This window comes from Anopheles ziemanni, chromosome 2, assembly GCF_943734765.1.
Source record: "Anopheles ziemanni chromosome 2, idAnoZiCoDA_A2_x.2, whole genome shotgun sequence".
Classification (NCBI taxonomy): domain Eukaryota; kingdom Metazoa; phylum Arthropoda; class Insecta; order Diptera; family Culicidae; genus Anopheles; species Anopheles ziemanni.
Genome location: NC_080705.1, coordinates 19,650,657 through 19,671,791, shown reverse-complemented (window position 1 = coordinate 19,671,791; position 21,135 = coordinate 19,650,657). Strand labels below are relative to the sequence as shown.

General features: G+C 44.1%; 1 protein-coding gene across 1 annotated transcript; it reads right to left on the bottom strand.

Annotated features, from left to right (window-relative positions):
• Positions 1-461: 461 nt before the first annotated feature.
• On the bottom strand, positions 462-20,674 carry LOC131293134 (netrin receptor unc-5-like). Its single transcript, XM_058321212.1, has 10 exons — positions 19,625-20,674; positions 17,357-17,573; positions 12,894-13,093; positions 12,533-12,611; positions 9,236-9,406; positions 8,967-9,014; positions 7,042-7,284; positions 1,929-2,259; positions 1,548-1,789; positions 462-1,393 (listed from the first exon to the last, which is right to left on the bottom strand). The coding sequence occupies exons 1-10, from the start codon at positions 20,672-20,674 to the stop codon at positions 462-464; spliced, it is 3,513 nt and encodes a 1,170-aa protein (XP_058177195.1).
• Positions 20,675-21,135: the final 461 nt, after the last annotated feature.

Here is a 21,135-nt window from a genome sequence, read left to right as displayed (position 1 = left end):
TGCCTAAGATCTAGTTTTTCGAGCAACATAACTTTCCCGTTACTTTTTATTTGGCGTTTCTTATGAGAAGGTTTTTCTTTTCCACAATTTCATCCACATTTCACTCCCTAGCGTTAGTGTTTATTTTGACTTATCCACTTTTTGAACAATCACTAAACCGATTACATGGTAATAAGGTCATTGCAACAACGGACGATTCTTATGTTTAATGGGGGCGGGGTGGAATAAAAATGATTACACTATCGTTTCGTTTCGTACGTGTTAATAAGGGCCTCATGTTTGTTTTTCGTTCGCCTAGCGACTTTTTCCGTTTGGTATCAACGTTGGTGCGCAACTAACAGCAACTACTATTGGGGGTATCTGTGTATGTGTTTCGCTTGAGAAAGTATTCGATAGAAGGATGCGGTCACCACGCGGTCCTAAATGGTCATCAGCTTCTGGAGAGCCCGCGCCAGGTACTATCACGAGAATGCCACGGAGGTGACGAGCACTTTCGCCCCGTTGTCCTGCTCGGCGGACAGCTCCAGCCGAAGGCACGGCATCTCGTTAACCAGCTTGCGCAGCAAGAACTCGCAGTGCAGGATCGACATGTTCTTCCAGATGTGATTGAAGGGGATGGTCTGCACGGCACATTCCGCGTCCGTTGTCCAACCACCGGAGCAGTTGATGCGCAGTGTCATCGCTTCCTTGCTGTTCGCGAAGTGGAACGGCGAGCTCTGGCCAATCTGGAAGTAGCCCAGGCGACCCTCGATCCCGGTGCAGTGCTCGAGTGCGCTCGGGTAGTCCTCCAGCACGTACGCACGGATGTTAAAGTCCGCGTCCGGTTTTCTCGCCGGCCCGAACATCACAACCTTCAACCGTTTGGTAACGCCGACCTCCGGGGCAAGACTTTCCCCACCCAGACTGTACTTGCCGAGTTTGCGCGTCATAATGTACGCGTTGTGCTGGTCGAGCTGGATGTAGGCCTGCGGACTCGGCACGTCGTTCTCGGACGAGGCGATCTTCTTCCAGCAGTTCGTGACCTCCTCCTTGTAGAACAAAGACACCTTCCAGCTGGCAATGTCCTCGGCACAGTGTGGCACCCGCAGGATGAGCGGTTTCGTGAAGTTACTCTTCGCTGGCCCACAAACAACTGTTGGGCTGATGTGGGTCACCTGATTCTCGACCAGAATTGTATCCTTCGAGTCGTACATAACGGCCAGGAACACGTTGATTTTGAGCGACGCAGGCAACGCTCCCTCCGGGATGGACAGGGACGTCTGCAGGTGCTCCAGCTCGAGCCAACCACCGTCGGAGGTGACAACTTGCCGGGCGGACGTGGATTTGTACATGGCCTCCGACGAGCTGCACGTCTCCAGCGAGTCGGTGGTTGCGATGGCGTACGTTGAGTTCGCTGTCAACGTCGATGAAAAGAGAGGGTAATTGAAACCATCAATATTATGCCAACGACAGTAACGACGACTTCCGCTGTATTATTCAACCAAACGAAGTGTGGTGGCATCTTCATCCGGTGGTGACTATTGGAACACCCCGGAGCAAACACTTACACGTATCGGTGATGGACGTGGCGGATAACGACTCAGTACTACGATACTGACCCTTTTGAGATTGACTGACAGCAGGTGATGCCGACGGTGACGACGCCATCCGATGCTGAAGATGATGGCTCGCCTCGAGCGAATGATACTGATGGTAAAGATGATGATGTGGAGAAGCCGATACGCTGGATGCCTTCTGTTGGATGTAAACGTTGTTTCCATCATCCTTTTTGGTCATCGGGATCGTTTGACTGAAACCGAAAGGATAATTTGCAAAGAGAGTCATGTTAAGCAAAAGTCTTTTTTGGGGTTGACCGACACTAAAACCCAAATCATTGACAAGAAAAATGATTTATTGATATACCAAACATTCCACCGCTCGGGACTTACCCTGAGTTGAACTGCGGCTCATCGTAGTGGTGCTCGGAGACGGATCTCGTCAGAAGCAGTGGAACGCTTTGGCTCGGAATCTTTGGCGCCTCCATCGTGCTGCCGTTCGAGTACTCGTACCCATTGACGCGAATGTTGATGTCCGGTGGGTTGGAGGATATGGTCAGCTTCTTCTGGAACTCGTGGGTGTAGGTGTGCTGGTCGGGGGACGTTCGCGTGATTGAGTACGTGGGCAGCTTTTGACGGTGTCTCATGTGCAGCATGAAGACCAGGAATGTCAGACAGAGCGTCACGATGAAGCCAAGTCCGAGGTAGAAAATCCAATCGGATGCTGAAATAAATTTATTTATCACATAAATATTTGAAGTTTGTTGCTATACAAATAAGGAATTGTTTCAATTGCCAATCGAATGCTTCAATGGGTTGAACGAAATAAGTAACTGTTAGTGTGGTGTAATGAAGTGGTCTACACTTACCAGTCAACGAAAGATACTCAATATAATGACATAATGGACATCACAATTCATATTAAAATGCTGCAAATTATTCCAACCGACAATTCCTATTAAAAATAATTCCATAGTTCCTACCGAGATACGAGCTTCAGTTGACATTTTGTGTAATATTTTCTCCAACAGAACCTACAATGCCGTCACGTCCCTTGAAAACCTCTTTGCAAACATATCTTGACTGCATACAACTTTAAAGAGTAATACCAATCGCACACCGGATCTTCCTCTCCTAAGCGGCTTTAAATGTTAAAACCCTCGACACAAAAACATATGAAAGATGAATAGTCACTCCCTCGATGACCGTTACATTGAGGACACGAGCCATTGAGCAAACTCCTCGACCGTCGAGCATAAGCGGATGAAAAGTCCTCTCATCAGCAAAGTCCTCTTCATGCCTCAACGTTGTAAACGAGTAAGAAAAGTCATTGCATTGGTGCACTAGTTTTTCCGGTTGGAGTGTTTTTACATAACCGAGAAAACTGCAACTGGTTGAGTGCAGCATAGGTGTACCAACAGCATAAGCAACATAAGCTCACTCGAAAGCCATTTACTTCACTCGACAGGACAAATGTCCCCATTGAATGCGAACACCAACCGGCATGGAATATGTCCGTGAGCAAGCAGTCCTCGTTCATCGCAAACATTAAGACTTTTCAATTGAAGCTTCTGCCAACTGAACTCAACAACTACTCTCTTCATATGCGACCATTAGCTGGCGTGTCGGAGAAATCTAGAACGTTTTTCTGAATAGTAAACGTGCTGATAGATATCCCAGTATAGAACAGAACCAAGAAAGCCACTTGACGAAAAACACAGATGAAGTGAGACAACAGTTAAATGGATCTTTTCTTCTCATCCACCCTTAATGTCAGAGACAGGTTCTTTGATAATCGTATCAAGACATCCTTCCCAAGATAATGACATCGGAGTGTTCGGCAAATATACAGGTGCAGGGCCGCTCTCATGGTGTGGTTTTCAAATGGCTTTCTGCCATCTGCCGGTTTGTGGTTTTCGAAGAACTGCTTTTGTTTTCTCGCTATTGACAGTCTTTTGTCAACGTACTTTTTACACAAGCTCTGAATTGGAGCAAAATAGAACCGTCATGCCTTTTAAACATCGTCCATGCCGACGAACTTATTTTTAAAGACCAATATACAAACATCGTTGGCAACATGGCACCGGGAAGCAATCAATGCCGAACCCTGAAGAGATAATCAAATGAATTTGGGCGATGAATTGATGGGTAAAGTTTTCCGCTCAACTTCTTAAAAACTTCCACGCTCTTTGACTTAATTCGCGAACAATCACAAACATAGACTTAATGACTTTGGAAAACTTTCCACCGATCGATGACCGCCATGTTGTCCACAGTAATGAATTAATGAGGATTCAATGGCACTGATATTTACTTTCAATCAGTGTGACTTTTGACACAGAGTTTTGTCAATGATGTTTGTTTATTATATTTTCTTTATGCTTGCATAACGTAAAAAGAGGCTCAAAACTTCTGCGAAGAAGTATTTTCATAACAGATAATCAACAAGATGTTTAAGTCCTTATTCATAAATTCACAAGGTCTGTCCAATATATCTTGGCTTGCTTGAACCAATATCGATTACAAACTTCTCAATTCCCCAGTCACTCGTTTGCTCCCTTACTGAGAGGAAGGTCCCCTCTCAGTTCTACTTTCTACTGACTTTTCCATCACTAACCCACCACCATCGTCAAGTGAGAAAATCAAGAATCTATTCTGACTCGCGCACCAACCGACGATCACATAATAGCCGGATAAATATTCCCCTGGCGAGTAATCAGTGCGGTTATTATGATTTCCATCGCCACAATCCCTTTCGTCTTCGTCAATCTCTCTATGAGAAGGGAAAAATGGAAAAATGGAACCTAGGGATCCTTGTTCGTCCTCGAGGAAAGGGGTTTGGAACGATGAATGATTATGTTTATTGTTGATGCTTTTCAAAACTGCGTCTGCAGTGCTTCTGTCTTGTGACTGATGGCAATGCACCACCAGCGAACGGTACTAATACCTGGAGGATGAGATTCGCTTCCATCCATTTGGTGCCATCGACGGTCTACCTTCCGCCGGGACGATGTCCTTTCATAGCATATTTCCCCGGTGAATAGGAAAAGCCCAGATTGGCTCCATTCACGACCAATGATTGCGGATGGCTGACTACGGGTTTTTCGGGCCAATATGGTAGATCATCAGTTGGTGTGCAGTGGAAGATGGATTCTGCGATGGTTCTACTTCTTTTTTTCCAGTACCTGCAGTAAATTTTGCGTACTGTTCATCATTTTCCTTTCAATAGTTGTTTACATTGTTAGTGGTATGAGGCTTTTTCACATTTTGTTGCATCGTGTATTAGTATATACTTTCGTTTTTCCTTCCGATACTAAAATATTTTAAACATGACATCATGAAATGATCATCAACTGTTCTTGTACCATATTTTCCGATTTGATTGAACAGATATAATAAAAAAATGCATAGAACCGACATCATGATGAACATTAATTTATTTTATTCTACCATAACGTTGATAGCTTTGAATGTCTTAATTCGACGGCCGCTTTCTTCAATCCATCCGAACACACCCGCATTCTAGCTGCCGAATCTGGTTTCTGCTGGTAGTCAATACAACATCCCACTGGGTCGTGCCATGATAGCCCTTTCCCGTCAATTTTCCTCGATATTCTTTTAAGCGAAAGGTTACGCATCATTTCCAAGTTCGAGCAATAAAAATTAACTCACAACGTAAGATCATGTGTCCTATTGAACTCAATGCATGTCACGATTCAGAACCGAGTTCGTAAGAGATGCCATAAAAGAGGAGAAAAAAATTGTTCAATGCTGTTCGTAAATGTGGGACATGCGATTCTAATGAACACAATAATGCCAGACACCTTTGCCGAACCTTCCGTCGATGTAAGTATAAGAGTTTGCAAACGTATGCACCCCATTGTCATTCGTTTAATACCCTGCAGTTAGAAAAATATCCCCCGGAGGGTATTTAAAAACAGGCCAGTAATTTGATAGGATATTACTTCCTCCAAGGAAATTCAATGCTGCGCAATCCTTCCCTATTAAAATTGCACCAATTATACGGGATCTTTGTATTGAGTCCCAAACAAAAGGTATCCTCACATGTGTTCCTAGGCTGTTGGCAGACCTGCGATACGGGAACACATTTTTGTTAATGGGCCATTGGGTTGGATGAAAAATAGCCGCCCCGAAAAATAGGATCCTGAGGCTTGTCTTTCGTTTTAATTGGTGTTATTTAAAATTAAGCCCCATGCGTGCTACGCTGGAACTGTTCAGGGGGAAAGACCAGCATAGTGGGATAGCATACCATCCCCGGGGTCGGTTATTAGAGACCTGTGGGAATGGGATGCACGGTTCCGATGGGATGAAACTAGAGTGTTCCTCTGGGACTATGTGAAGGAATGTTTTTAAACGGGGTTAACCAGCATCTCAAAATACTATTGGTAAGCCTTTCAAGGATTATGAGGATGTTGCATTTGTACTTCATAGAAAATGAATGCTTTCAAATAAATATTATCGGTAGTGTTAGCTGGCATCATACGACATTAAAAACAACCCTCGCCAAACTTTATCCAGCTCGAGTTTGTTCAATAAAAAATGTATGTCAATACCACGCCTTTTCCCACGCAACTTTTAAACCTAGTATTTAACAAAATGCTCCATTAATAAAATACTGAATAGCATTATGACCGCTCATTAATTTTATTTAACGAAATCGCTGCGCAGATTCGATACGCGGAGCGACATTTATGATGGTGGCACCTTCAGAACAGTACACGCCACCATCATCACCATCAAATGAATCAATTACAAATCCGCTATAATCGTTGAAGCGCACACACAGAGAGACCATAGTAAATCAATTTTATGAATAAAGCGCCCAACAAAAGTGTTAAAAATGTACATTTAATGTTCAACGCCTGTCCACATGAATCCATCGGCGTGTTTTTGTTTTCACGGAAAAAAGATCGTGTAAAAAAAATATCTCACAATAGGAGGCCGCTTTTCTGTTCCGTTTATTTCAGACGCATGAAAAAGTACCTCGCTTCCAGATGATCATAACAAATTCATTTTCATAAAAATCGTTACATTGTTCGTAATCGTGGTAGATAAAATTTCACCAATCGAGATCAATTTACAACAGCTCTTTGTACGAAGCTGACCGATTCTGTCGAAAGGCACACCATCAAAACCAATGAGTGACGACCGTTTTCACGGGTAAACCTTTCGAAAATTGTTATCATGGAAATTACTCCACCTTGTACAAAACGAAAGAGTGTCAAAATGTTGAAGGCAAAAATATAACAATGATCCGATGCACAATTTCACTGAAAAATAAACCTTTCGATCGTCGAAAGTTCCACGTCATTTTTACATGAAATGTAATGTTGAAACCGTGCGCTATAAAAATACCCTGTACCCCAACCCCGACCAAACGTGAAAAAACAGAATCAACAGGATTATCGAAGGATTTCCATTTCCGTTCCGCTGCGATTCCGCTGATGCATCGAAACTGTCACTCAGGTTTACTCGGACTGCTCACCTGTGTCATCAATTTTGCATTCACCGCCGCGGCAAACGATGGTCTGCAGGTCCTTGCCGTGGCATCCGTAGGCGCTGCTCTCCTGCTCGTCGTGGTCCTCCATCAGGGCGGCCAACTGTTGATGGCGCTTCACGAGCGCTTTATCGTAGTAGTCCACCGTCTGCGTGCGGCAAACACGTCTCCTGGACTGGGTGCATTTGTTCGTACACGAACTCCACGCTGACCAGGCGGACCAACGGCGCACTGTGGACGAACGAACAGGAGAAAACATAACCGATTAGCAGGATTCAGTACGAAGTGATAGATCGAACAAAGACGAGGACAAACGAGAGGGGAAGGATTATCCATTGGAAAACAAGGATCACGGAAGCGGGATTCAATTTGCACAAGTAAAATAACCGTAATGCATCTCTGAACCCCTTTACAATTCATCAACACTTTCAGCACGAACACACAGGCACGGAGTATTCTCTTGTCCCTAATCAATGCGGTGACATGCGACAAGAGAAATAGAAAAGCGAAGATTTTGAACAAGGACTCACTTGAAAATGGTCCTCTTCCGGATAGGCCAAGAGCTTGAACCTCCACAATTTTGTCCCCCGAAACCATCAAGTATGACGGGAAGAATAGAACCACCTCGATATTGCTAGAGGCTACAGTTGGAGTTTCTACTTCAGTTCAAGTCGAGTGCTTCTCGAGGCGTTCATGAGTCTATGCGGTATCATACATTCCTACAAGATCGAACGAACCTGCTTGCCTCCTGTGGTGGCTCAGGAATGTCTATTAGATTGCAAATCAGGTTAGAGGCTGCATTCATATGCTAACCTCTGGCAAACGAGGACCAACCGAGAGTGGATATTTTTATGATAGTCATGCTCCTGAACCTGCTCCATGAAGGAAGTTGGATTTTAGAATAGAGCTGAGGCCGAACGGTGTTGATGGCGCAGACGTGTCTTATAAATCTTTGCAAAGAAAGAAATCTACAAGCATAGAACACATTCTGTAAAGCAACGCCTGGGTCTTCTGTTGATAGCACGGCCCTTTTATGAGGCGAACACTGCACACAATGGCGTATGGGAAGCCCCCAAATTGGTTTTCAAACGTAAGCAGCAGAGAAAAGGGAACAACAACCGTTTCCGCACGAATTTGACATCGTTTGCGAATATTTTAAAACGAGAAAGAGTGGAGGGAATCCTTTCATAGAAATGGTAGATGGTGTGTGAGGAAGAATTCAAAGAATTTTCATTATTGGGAGATTTTAGAAAATTTGGCAAAATGGCTGATGTACGAAAGGAGAATTTTAAAAATAAAATGCCACCATTCAATGAGCATTCGTTAGAAATTCACGCTTCTGTACACAGACTTGCCAAAGCTTAGAGAAATTAAATTATTTTTTTATTTTTCAATCAAGTATCTTTGAAAACATTAATGCCATCTATAAACCACTCTCTTTTCATAACTCTTCTTTGCATTTCAATGCATCGATATAAACATATTATTATGCGAATAGCACACCTACGTTTTCGTGGGAAGAGAAACGCCCTCCATTCGAAGAAAGAAAAAGGAACTGTTCGTGTGTGGTAAGTTCGACGTGATTGATTAATTTGTTTTCTCGAAATCGTCTTCGGGCGTTTCAGTGGGAGGTCTTCCGAAGAATGTGGGATACGATGAATGGGTACAAACCCTGACCCAGTCTTTCTTCTTTATTCACGTCGCTATTCAACGTGCCTTATCGAAAGAGTTATCGAATTAAATTTACCATGAATGTGTGCATTTCATGCCGAGCAAATGAATTTGAAGAAGCAGATTGAGCTCATCTGCCTTTGTTTGTAAACGATATTAATTCAAATCCGAAGTATTGATGTATGCTAATCATAATCGATGGAATAAAAAACTACACTCTCCCATCACGTGCAACGACTTACCAAATGTGTTATCCTCAAATCCGTTAGGGGTGATAATTTGTGTGTCTTCTGCGTGTCGATCGGTCCATTTGAGAACATGATTATGGGACATTAACAGGTGCGAATCGTGAGCAATCGGAGATAGAAAAAACCAGAAATAAAACACATAAGAAAACACCTCGAAAATGACCATCATTAAGAGGATTAAAGTATGGCGATTAATCATGCCAGTAGATTTGTGACGGTGATATATGATTTCTCTCAACACTTCTCCGCACGTGTGGGCTCACCTGGACAGGTTACACAATCTGCCGTCTTTTGCTGATTCGGACCGACGCAGGGTGCCCCTCCGTAGAGCGGAATGGGATCGCTGCAGGTCCGCGTTCGCTTCCTTCCCTGGGCCGGTTTTCCCGGACATCGACATTCTAGCCAGGCGCTCCATTGACTCCAACCTCCGTTCACTGTAAACGAGAACACAGATGACAACATAAATTAACTAAATGCGAGAAAACAAGCTTCTAAGCATGTGTTTGCAATCTAGACCAGGTATGTGATGTTTGTGTTTAAGGCTTGAAATATTATTTTGAACATCCCTTCATCAGTTACGAGACTTGACGTAATGTTATATGACTCAAGAATGTCTCAGCAAGGAAATTAACCTTTTGACTTCTCCTACCACAGCTCCAACAAGCGACTGCGGTTTAAAATGCTCAAGCCGGCCATTGTTGGAGCATTGTCGATTTATGTTCACACCAACGCCGCCAAGTAAAGAGGCTTTGACGTTACAAACCGTCAATTGAATAAATCTCAGCCGGTCTGGGCTTCAAAGGCATCGCACAAACGCAGCCCGGTATCGGTGGTTCAATCGATCGGGAATCTACCATTACCAAGGTGGTTCCAACTCCCCCTGCGGGAGTCAACGAGCTTCGCTAAACATCTTGCAACCGAGGCATTGATCCACGAGACTCTGTGCATATGCAAATTGATGCCGTTTTCCCATGGTTGCCCGCTTATCCTGTTATTGATCCGAATCGCCGAATCGACGAGCCGACTGAAATTGATAGTTCGATTCACCAACGAGCCTGAACCGTAACCGTCTACCGTATGATTACTCGCACGTTATAAAAGGCCTCGGAGCGACGACGAAGGTGGCAGATTCGGACGACCACCCAATCGATTATTGAGCCCCGCGAGGCTCGAGTTGGGAGTGAGAATAATTGACAGTAGCTCGAAGCGAGAGTTGAGAAGTAAATTGATTTTCAAAGCTGACGAGGCAAGCAGCTTGCAAACCTATTTTGGCTTGACCCAAATATCCATATGGATCGAGAACTAGAGAACGATGCGTTGTACAAAAGTAAGAGCTATTTCTTGGATTCATGAAATGAGTCGATATTTGTGGTTTCTTTCTCGTAAATAAGAATTTGGTGTGAAATCCCGTTTCTACTGTTCGTGTACTAGCACATTCGCACCACGTTTTTAACAAATTTCATTCCCACACACAAACACTAAATTACAGACTTCGCGCAAAGTGACGATACATCCCAAAACACCTTCTTGTAAACAGTAAAAGGTTTCATTTGCATAATCTTCCATCAGGCTCGGATTGTCTCCCTCAGAAACATTCCTCCAGTAATGTTGATTATTCTTGTATTAGTGCTCGCAAGTCATGATGCGCCATCGGGAACAGAAAAACATAAGCCTCTTTTCGCCAGTTTACGTTCGTCAGATGCGTGCCCTAGCTTTACCACTTGCCGATGGAAAAACTTTACCGAGAACTTTACCAAACTGGCGACGTGATGTTTGAATTATTTGAATCATAGCAGAGAGAGGGAAAGTGAAGTCTCAAATTTACATTTCCCAGTCTATTGACAGCAGCTTGCCTGAATCACGGTCGATTTGTATCAATATGCAGATCTCGAGAATGTAATCCCAGATGTTCGTCATGTTCGAGCAAGGTTTGAAACTTCAATCCCCAGAGCGCGACTCTGTTTTAAGGCCTACGAATCTTTCTTGCAGGGAATGTGAAAGAATCACAATTTTTGACGATTTCAACCTAAGATCATCAAAACTACGTGACACACATTGATAGTTTTATGTTGGAATATTTTCAAAACCCTTTTCGTGTGGTTAACATTCCAAACAACATTATATGCTGGTAGAGTTTAACAACATTCATTAGAGTTCCTCACTTTTCATCATAGTCGATACCATTACTTTGAAAGATTCACCCATCGCTGAGCAGGTAGTTTAGTATGCGCTTTGAACAATGTCCTATGAACCATCGCCTTGTTCATCTCTTCCAACTTTGAAAAGCCGCTTTAGTCGATACGTATCACCCTCCAAAGGATTTTGCCGAAGGTTACAATGGTGCCGGCCGGCAAAGTGTTGATACTGCGCTTGACTTGTATAGTAAAATGCTATTTTATGGCGTTGGATTCTATCCCGAAATATCTATCCAATGGCCTATGAAATACCACGGTAAAGGCTCTTGCAGGGATGTAATGTTGCTTAACTTCCATAATGTTTTTGACAGGAGATATCTCCTGCTAGAAATCCAAGCCCTAAGGAAATTTGACTTTACCTAGGACTGGAATCAAAACAAGCAATTAGCTGATTCCTTGAAAATCCAAAATAGATGTTCCAATTATACGGCACCGGGTTGAGGTATCGTTTTCCATCAAACCGTGCAACTAACAAGATAAATACATTAACGGAACTGCCTCCAGGTTTATCCTGCCTCATAGCCGGGAAAGTCGTCCATGTTGCGATGAAACTCACTCTATCTTGAAGTACAAAATCAAAAAAATATCATTCCAGGAGAAGTCAACCTTGTCGGAGTGTGGGTCAAAAGCATACAGTACCAGATAAGCAGATCAATTCTGATTCATATTTTGGGCGCATTCCACAACATCACCATTCTCAAATTTGATATTTCATTGCATTCCTGGTCAAATAACGTTGAGGTTAAAAATCGATGGCTTTGAAAGGAACAAATCTGTTATGTCTGGATTTGTTTGGTAAATAAAAATGGCCTCTGCGTCCATTGATTGAAAATGTTATTGACCTTAAAATTTGTTGCCTTTTAGAAATCGTAGAAAACCCACAAATTAAATGTGGCGCAAACCACTTTCGTTCTAGCGCAACAAATTCTTGGCCGGCACCAGTGGATGAAATATTTTTGCAGCCGTTGCTACAACATTCCTGGCATAGAACGATCCTGGTGGTGTTTGTGGCATTTGACTTCATTCCACGAAGTAGCATTTCTGCATCACTGCACCGTTTGGTAATGTTCCTTGACCTTTCGCTTCCGGTGTTGAATCACCCATAGCGACTTGAATTTGTAAAAATGGCAAAGCAGCTAAATCAGGTGCGACAAGCATTTTCGCTCCATTAATTTGCTATAGAAGCAATTTATTAATAAATATAGTTATTTTCCTGGTTGAAAAAGACATTAACTTGAAACTCTAACAAAACAAACAATTTTACTCAACTTAATTTTATAACGATTCAATTCGCTTTCATGTATTCATACAAATACTTTTGAAGTAAAGCGGAATGCCATGTCGTGCATTTGACTCTCTACTTACCATAGACGATTAGTTCAATCGATTCCGAAGTCCTCTTGCCAGCGATGTTTTCCGCGACGCATGTATAGTTCCCGATGTCCTTTTATTTTCCACAAGTTTCCCATGAGAATGGTTGGTTTAGGTCGACGATGACAGGACGACGAAATTTGAAACAAAAAGCACAGTAAAAACAAACTTCCATTAAAAGATTTACAACAATTTCACTGCACACTTTTCAATCGAAAGCGATTCGCTGGGAAGCGCCAGAGCATTCTGGCTTGGTTGAGGGAAATAATGCGTGGGAATTAATGCAGGATGGCATCAGAGTAAATAGAATTGAATATTAATAGATTCCGGTGGGAACTCGAGACACCTTCTGTACCTGCAGGTTCACGCTGGTTATCACAATGTTGCCCTCGGTCGTGAATGTCAGCAGCGGACTGGACGTGATGGTAAAGTTGTTCTTCAGCCACGTTATCTGGGGTTTCGGATAGCCCTTCGGAGCGATGCATTTGATTTCCAGTTTTTCTCCAGCTTCGGCCCGGATGTGCGTCTCCGGGAGCTCGAAATGTTTCTTCAAATCTGTAACGAACGTTGGAAAAGGCAAATGAAAAGCACAATCAGCGGGGCTCAGTGGAAAAATGTGCCATTTGAAACGACCCGTGAGGGTATTATTGCGAAACATTTTGGTGTTTTATGAACTGCAAACTTTATGAACCGAATCCTCGCATGCGAATAGGCACCATAAAACGAAACTACCGAAAATGAATCATGTTTCATGTGGCCCGCAACGATTTGTAAAACTGTCTAGAGTGTAGGAAATCGAGAGTTTCTGAGTCTAGGACGAGTACGAGAAGAAGATGATTCACTTTTGTGCTGGCGCATTCTCTTCGAAGCAACATTTTATTTTCAGCTTCTACCTTAGATCTTTGTTTTGTGTTTGAGGTTTCATTCTCCCTTTCTCGTTCATTAAACGAACCGTCGGAGGAAAAGACTATAAATTAATCTGTCATGTTTCAGTGTTTTATGCATCCGCAAATATGTTGCATCGTGCACCAGCTCTTTGGACCATAACCGGGACTTTTAGTACGATCCATTTTGGTTTTAGTTGATTTTATGTTCTACGTTTTGTAGTCATGACACTCGTTTTATTTTCCCATTGGATGCGTTTTCAAGCATCCCGCTAAAGTAGGTTAACTGTTGGCTCCAAAACCGACCAATTATTCCCCAAGAACAGAAAAATAAACAACCTTCGCATCGCGTCATGTCAGCTGACTCAATTGTTGAATTCGCCTCAGGAAGGAACCCCACACTGGCGCCAAGCGGAACAAGTCACCGTTTTGTTCCCGCCATCCGCTCCGTGACTTCCGCCGTCGTTATCGCTCGTGCTCGCTGCAAAGGTGCTCATGTTGCCAGAATGAATAAACGCACGTTCAGGCAGGCCAGCGTGCCTTGGGCGATATTTGTTTAGAATTTAGGCCCTTAGCGGGGCGAGCGATGCCCCAAACCCCCTTATTTGATTGCCAACGTCTCCTGAATTCACGTCTTTCTCTCGACCGAAATTGTTCTTCCGCTCATATGCTGTCCCCGAAGCGGATATGATTTATGACCCGCCACGAAGGGGGAGGTGCAGGCGGATAACATATGCGCTCGAAATTCATTTGGGTTTCATTTTGGGTGCTTTTTATGTTTGGTTGGGGTGTTTTGGTTGTTTGTTGGTTCCGTCTCCATATTTCACGCAGTTGCCAGTGCTAGAGCACCACTTCACAATCTCTCTTCTCTCGAACCACCATTCCATCACAAAGATCGTTCAAGATCTTCGCGTCCACGGTAATAAACATGGGAACATGATGTTCTCTTTCCTTTACTAAGGAGTTTTTATTAACAATTTGTTGAAATACAAGGCGATTTGAGCAATTTTTCTTCTCACACAACTCAATAAATTAGACGCATCTAACGAACATCATGTTTCGGCGAACTACGACTTCAACATATTGAACAACGGTGTTCCTTCCGCGCTACTTCCTTGTGGGGTTTTTCGTGCTCTCAACACCCTTTTGTCGTTGTTTTTAATAAGGCAAACATATTTCTAAGAAATCTTACGAGACGCAAAACCAACTAATTGGGAACATGTTCGATTGCAATGTCTGACTGTGTTCGTTGAACCGAGGAAGACTGCAATAAATATATCAATAATCACGCAACTTTATTTCTCGTTTGTTCTATTCTAGGTTGATTAACGATCTGAACGAAAGAACATTCATTTTTCATCACAATCATTTTGAATTCTCAAGAACCCGAATTTGTTATTTCTACACACAAAATCGTTTTCTTTTCATTGCCAAAGAGTGAGCAATGAAAAGAGAGGTCTTTGTCCTTCCTTTGATATGCATGAGCGCGATTAAGAAAACATACGTTACCATCAAAGGAAAATGTACATTGTATTAATTTTCGATTTTCTTATCCCAGAACTATTCCCAGTTTCCAGCATTTTCACAACGCTGTGATATCAAAACGGTTGCAGCCGAAAGATATGGACCATATGGGCGAATTTCCGGACCGAAAAACAGCATACTGCGGGGAAACTGAAGATTCCAATTTTCCATCCCGCGAGCACGAACTAACAGTTAACCATTTATGATGCACCATCGCGGGCTGCTTTCTTTCATCCCCGCCCGTCTTCCGGGCTTGGTTCAATTGATGTTGAGTAATGCTGTGGCCTTGTGGAGTACCCAATTTATTCAGCTTCCCGTGGGAAGTTGGCAAGATGGCAGCGGTATGCTCCAGTCGAAGACAGAGCGATTGCGTTTTCACTGCGCTTTATTGCACTTTATTGCTTTACGACAGTTTCGCTGCACGTTCTTCAAAGGAACTGCAGCGCGATACAAAGGTTCCAACTGAATCGAGTGGTTTGATGGCGGTTATGATTCAAATACGATTGTCGTTTCATTGCCCGTACAAATTTCACAAGGGTCTCTTTCTCCCCGGAAAAACGTTGGCTGAATTTGAAATCCTGACAATCGTGAGAATGTCTCCTACTTCGTTGTTCGAAGAAACCACATTTCATAAAATTTTACATCAAATTAAAACAAGCTTACCGAGAGCATAATTTAATTTAATCTTTTGGTGAACACGCACACAAGAGAAGAAGCCAAGGAAGCCACACCGGGAACATGAACTGGTACCGGTAAACTTTATATCAAGTTGCAAACATTCACGTCCATTAAAGGAAATCATTCCTGCTAACCTCATCGAGCCTGAGCCGGAGCAAAAATCGTTAAGATTGTCCTCCCCAAGCCTAGGCCTGGGGAAAATGTCTTAAGCTACCGACTGCTACCATTTCGTTCATTTCCGATCGTTTGGCTTCTTACATTTCCCTCCATTTAACGCTGCCGTTGCTTACGGCATGACGCTGTGCGACATAAGGAGAGGTCGAGTTCCAGCCACTGGAACGTGTTTTACCGAGGTGGAAAGTGGATCGGTCTTGGTGGCAGCAGCTGGATCAGCGCTTCCTTCCCCATCGACGCGAAACGCGGGCCAAAAGTATTAACCACATGTTTTGAATGTCTTTAACCGCAACGAAAGCCAATAAGAGTGGGGTTTAGTTCCGGTGAGGGGGAGTTTCGGGGATGGAAAACAACACTCTTTCTCCCTCAGTCGCTGGAAGGGACTGCCACAAACACTGATCCCCGCGATGATGGGCTTCGACTCCCTGCGAAGACGAAGACTCTGGACCCAGCAGGAAGGAAACAATGAGTAATACCTTTACCTCCGATCTAAAGTAATACGAGCTTTTTATGGGTTGGAATTAAAATTTATGCTGAACATTACACATTCTGCGTACCGTGATGGCGTAAGGCCTTTCTTTGAGTTCGAAGCGGATGTTCTACGCCGTCTCTCTTTTCCTCGCTCCCAAATCGGAAGCAACACCTCCCTGGCATCAGGAGCATCAACCATCAAGCCTCTCGAAGAAGGGGATGGCATTTCCCGAGCGTCTTCGAATAAAAATGGCAAATAAATAGCTGCGCCTAACAATTCAGTTAGACGATGTTTCGTTACGTCTCAGGTGGCTCAAAAAGTTGTTTCTGGGGATCGTTGACGTGGTGGATGTTTTCCCTCACCTACAACCGCGAGGACGAAAGCATACTCCCCCTGGAAGTGTTAAAGGAAGCCCTACTGCTCACTACCACTAACTCTCCATAATACGCGAGTGCGATCCAGGCGTCGACTTCTTATTGGATTTACGGTGAGAAAACAGGTAGGCAGCTTAACCACCAACCGACCTCGAAAAGAGTTTCACCCTCCGCGACCACCTACCATCCCGCTTCCGGTGAAGATGGTTTAAAACTCTCACCATAAAATATTGAGCGACCTGGGGCTTTACGCTTTTCAACAAGCCATAGGCCGAAGATGGCAAGTAATTAATGGAGGAATAGGTGTTTTATTGCTTTTCACTTTATATTGAACTGAGCGCGCGTCTTTATTACCTTCCCCGGCCACTTCCGGAAGAAAGAAGGTACAGGTTCTACACGGTAGTTAAGTTCTTCGGCGTTCGCATTGAGCATACAATCTAAAGAAGGGGAGGTTAATTCAGCGGAGAGGTGGTGAAAGTCTCGTAACTTTTCCCATATTTTATTATCGTAATGAAAGGTTGGCTGATTGTAATTATTTCTTGCGATGACTTGAACGAACACCTTGTACATATCACGTCGAAGTGTGTCGCAATACAATGTAAACACTCCCGTTTTGAAAGCGTTCTTTTTAATGACTTGTTTGTCTTTCGCCTCAGTGTGAATAAAGCTACTTGAAGAAACATTTAAAAACAAGATGTAAAAACACACTTACACGCAACGACGATCGAAGCCGGCTGACTTACGGCTTTCCCGCGCGGAGACCAGGCGTGGCACTCGCACTTGAACGGTTGCTTCCCGAAGTACTCGAACACCAGGTCGCGCGAGATCGTGGCCGTCACCTCCTGAAAGTGGACGCCACTGTGCGGATCCACGTGCGACTCCTCGATCGACGGAGGTGGCTTTATGCTGCCACTGCACTTGAAATGAATCTGCAATGAGAAACCGAAAGACCGTAAGCAAAAGAGAGGTGGAGAGAACATTAACGAGAAAATCAAACACTTAGCAAATGTCGAGCCGCATTTCATTGCTTTCGGATTCGCGGCCTTCAGAGTCACGGAAACAACTATGCATGCAAAATCTGTGCCCGTAAGCCGTCTGATAAAATTTATCGCTGCATCCTCCGGAACGCTGAATAAAACATAACCTGTCCTCGTGCTGGCCTCCGCTGGTCTTAAAAGGATTAAGAATCCTTTCCGTGCGGCTAACTCGCTGGACTCGTTCGCATCAATCCTTTCCTGTTCAAATCACCAGAGAGAGCAAGAGAGAGATAGTGCAGGACTCTCTCTATTTTGCAACTCTTCTGGCGGTGTTTGGATTCAGCTTGTTGTGGCCGTTTGGTATAAGCAAAGTTGATAAAATATTCATAGACTAAAAATGCTAGCCGTAACCCTTAAGTGCCAGCAACAAAACACACACACACACTCACCGTACCCAATATCCGAAAGGACTTAAAGTGGCAACTGGGGAAAGAGAAACTTCTTCTGCGTGTGTGGTGGAGGAAAATCTTCCCAATATCAGCTTAAATCTTGGCGAACATTCCAAGAAACACACTCCCGACAAAAAGTGTGAGGAATGAATTAAATATTAAGGGTGTTGTCTTGCTTTGCTACATTTTCCCCGAGGTTGCGACTGCGAAACCGTTTGTGACGTCTCTTGATCGGAGTCTAGTTTTCCCTTCTAGGTTTTTTCTTTTCTCAACCGCCTCTGCCTCATACATGCAAAGACGAACCGATGGTCAGCTTATCGGACCAAAGATCGACCCTAAGGATGAGACATTTGAATAAAATAATTCCTTTATGCTCTTTTCACAGCTTCCAGAAGAATGAGCGAAGATCAAGGATGGGTTTTTGTTTTGCTTTTGGGGGTTTTCCCCTGTTTTCTCATCTTGTTTTCTAAGAACACTTTTTTCCCTTCTATCTTCTTCAACACTTCTGGTGTGACTCGTGTGGAAAACCTACTTGGGCAAACTTTTCCCACTCTTTCACTCTTGAGCAACGGTAACAAACCAAATCCGGTGAGGTCTGGAGAACCCAGCGGGAGCAAGAAGCAATGTTTTCTTTAGTCTGTAAATTCCTTTGCATACCGGAAGACTCCAAGCACCCATAAGCTTCCGGAGTTTTACTTAGCATTATAGGCCGACTGTTCCCATGCCGTTGGCGAAAGCGGGTTTTCTTATCATTGTGGGAGATTGTGTATGTGTGTTTTGGGAATAAGAAAGGGAGCAACAACAAAAAAATCCCCCAAATTCCACAATGCTATAGGCCGGCGCCACGCGTATTATGCAAAGTAAGCGAGGTATCAAGTGAATGTTTATGCGAGATTACATGCTCTTTGCCCTGTTTTCTTGACGAATCAAACTCGGGAATGGTTTATCAGTAGGAAATCTTTTTCCTCAGCAGCCTTTATTGCTTTAGACGATATTTTGATTTGATTTTGAAAACGCAGTTATTGTTGCAGTTTTGTTAATGCATTGAACTATACAAAATTCCATGGTAAACTGTTTTCGAAACAGTTTCAATGAGCATAGTTATTAGGATAAAAACAGGATTTAAATCAAAACTCCCTTATGAATATCAAAGTGTGTCATAAGTGTTTTCCAAAAAACAAACAAACCCGTTCATCACAAATTGAACTAAACTTTTTAATTGAAAATGTTTCCATATTTCATTCGAAACATCACACTCGCCATAAATAAATCAAAGAAAAAATATTCAAACGATGCAAAAAAGGAATGGAACCCTTTAGCGTGTGGAGATTGGAAAATTAAACCGTCAAATAAAGTGTCAAAACAATGCACTATCAATCAGGACGCGCGCTCCGAACTGGATCCGGTGATTCATCAGCCAAATCCATCCCGGGATCCACCCATCGGTCGGCGTCAAACGTGAGCCCTTTTAATTTATGATCAGCTCAAAATGCTGCTGTGGTGCATAAATTAAAAGGCTCTCGCTCCCACCACTTCCACCCATCCCTCTCTTACCTGCAGCGTGTTAGCAGCTTTGCACTTCAGGACGGCCGGTTTGCTTCGGATGACGTGAGTGCTCTGGGGCTCAACCAGGAAGTACGGCGCTTCCTCCACCTTCAGCCCATCATCCGTCCGTCCACCGAAGCTTCCGAACGCTTCACTCGGCGGAAGGATATCCTCACCGTAGGACGCTTCCCCGTAGTCCTCCTCGCGGTCCTCATCGTCCTCGTCCTCATCGTCCTCGTCCTCATCGTCACCCTCGTTCGCGTCGTCGTCTTCTTCCTCAATATCCTGCGAGTCCTTTCCGAAGAGATCCGGCTTTGACGCACCGTTTTTAAAATCACCCCTTCGATGTTCCGAACCGACACCTGCTGCTCCCGGCAACAACGACGATAACGATGACGGCGAAGCGGACGACGACTTCATATCGAAAAAGTTGTCCAACGATCCCGAATTGATTATTTTGTCATCCTCATAATTATCACCTTCGCTGGTGCCGCCCTCGACCGTCGGCGTGTCGTAGTAATCATCCTTCGCCGCGTCGACAACGTCATCGTCGTCATCAACGTCATCGTTCAACCGGCGGGTATTCCAATGGCGACGGGAAAGTTTCATTTCCGGTTGATTGTTTTCGGATTTATCGACCGAGCGGGGTGACGTCGTGGTGACCTGCGTTTGCCAGCGTCCTTCGTGCTCCTCGCGTCGAAGCGGATTAAAAGTTGTCCTGCTGCGAGCCGCAACCGAACCGAATCGGACATCGTCGTCTCCATCCTCGTCGGAGTCGAGTTTAGGACGTTGCCGTTGGGATTGCCTTCGACCATCGAGTGTCGGTGATTTATCTTGTCCCATTGCGACGGTATCCTCGCGTTTTGGCTGCCAGGACGCGTGCTTTTCCCTCGCTGACGAATGTTGTACGGAATGTGCGGATAGATTTTTCATCTCCAACCCACCGGGTCCTCCCCCTACGTGCTCCCATGTCGAAGAGGCCGCTGAAGGCAAGGTCACAAAAGTGGAACAGATGAAATATAGATTGAGGAAATGCGATAATTTACGAAGAGCTTTCATCGTGCGGCGGTTTGCGTGGCGTTGAAAATGAAACAATTTTTCAACCGTTTCTTCCTAGCGTCTTCTTGCGCTAAGTATGTGGAGCGCCTCCTCGGGCATTTGCAGAGAATTTTCCGGTATCAGTGCCGAGTCAAGGAATGGCCCGTGAAGCGCGGCCCGACGTGGAATGTTGTGCAGAATGTCGTCGTTCCGCGCGTTCCGTCGATGTCGTTCAACGGGCGAAAATGGCTGTTTGCTGTCGTTTAGTGTCGTCGTAAAAACGCTCATAATTCAACCACAAGACTTGCACTCACACACAAAAACACACCCGTCGTACGATGCGCCTCGGAAAGTGTTCACAATTAGCCTCGAAGCCAAATTTGGGTGAATTTCGCTTGAAGAGGTACGGAATTTAAAAGCATTCTGCAGGTCAGTGCGATATCTGAGAAAAAAGAGAGAGAAGGAAAATGATAGGATATTAA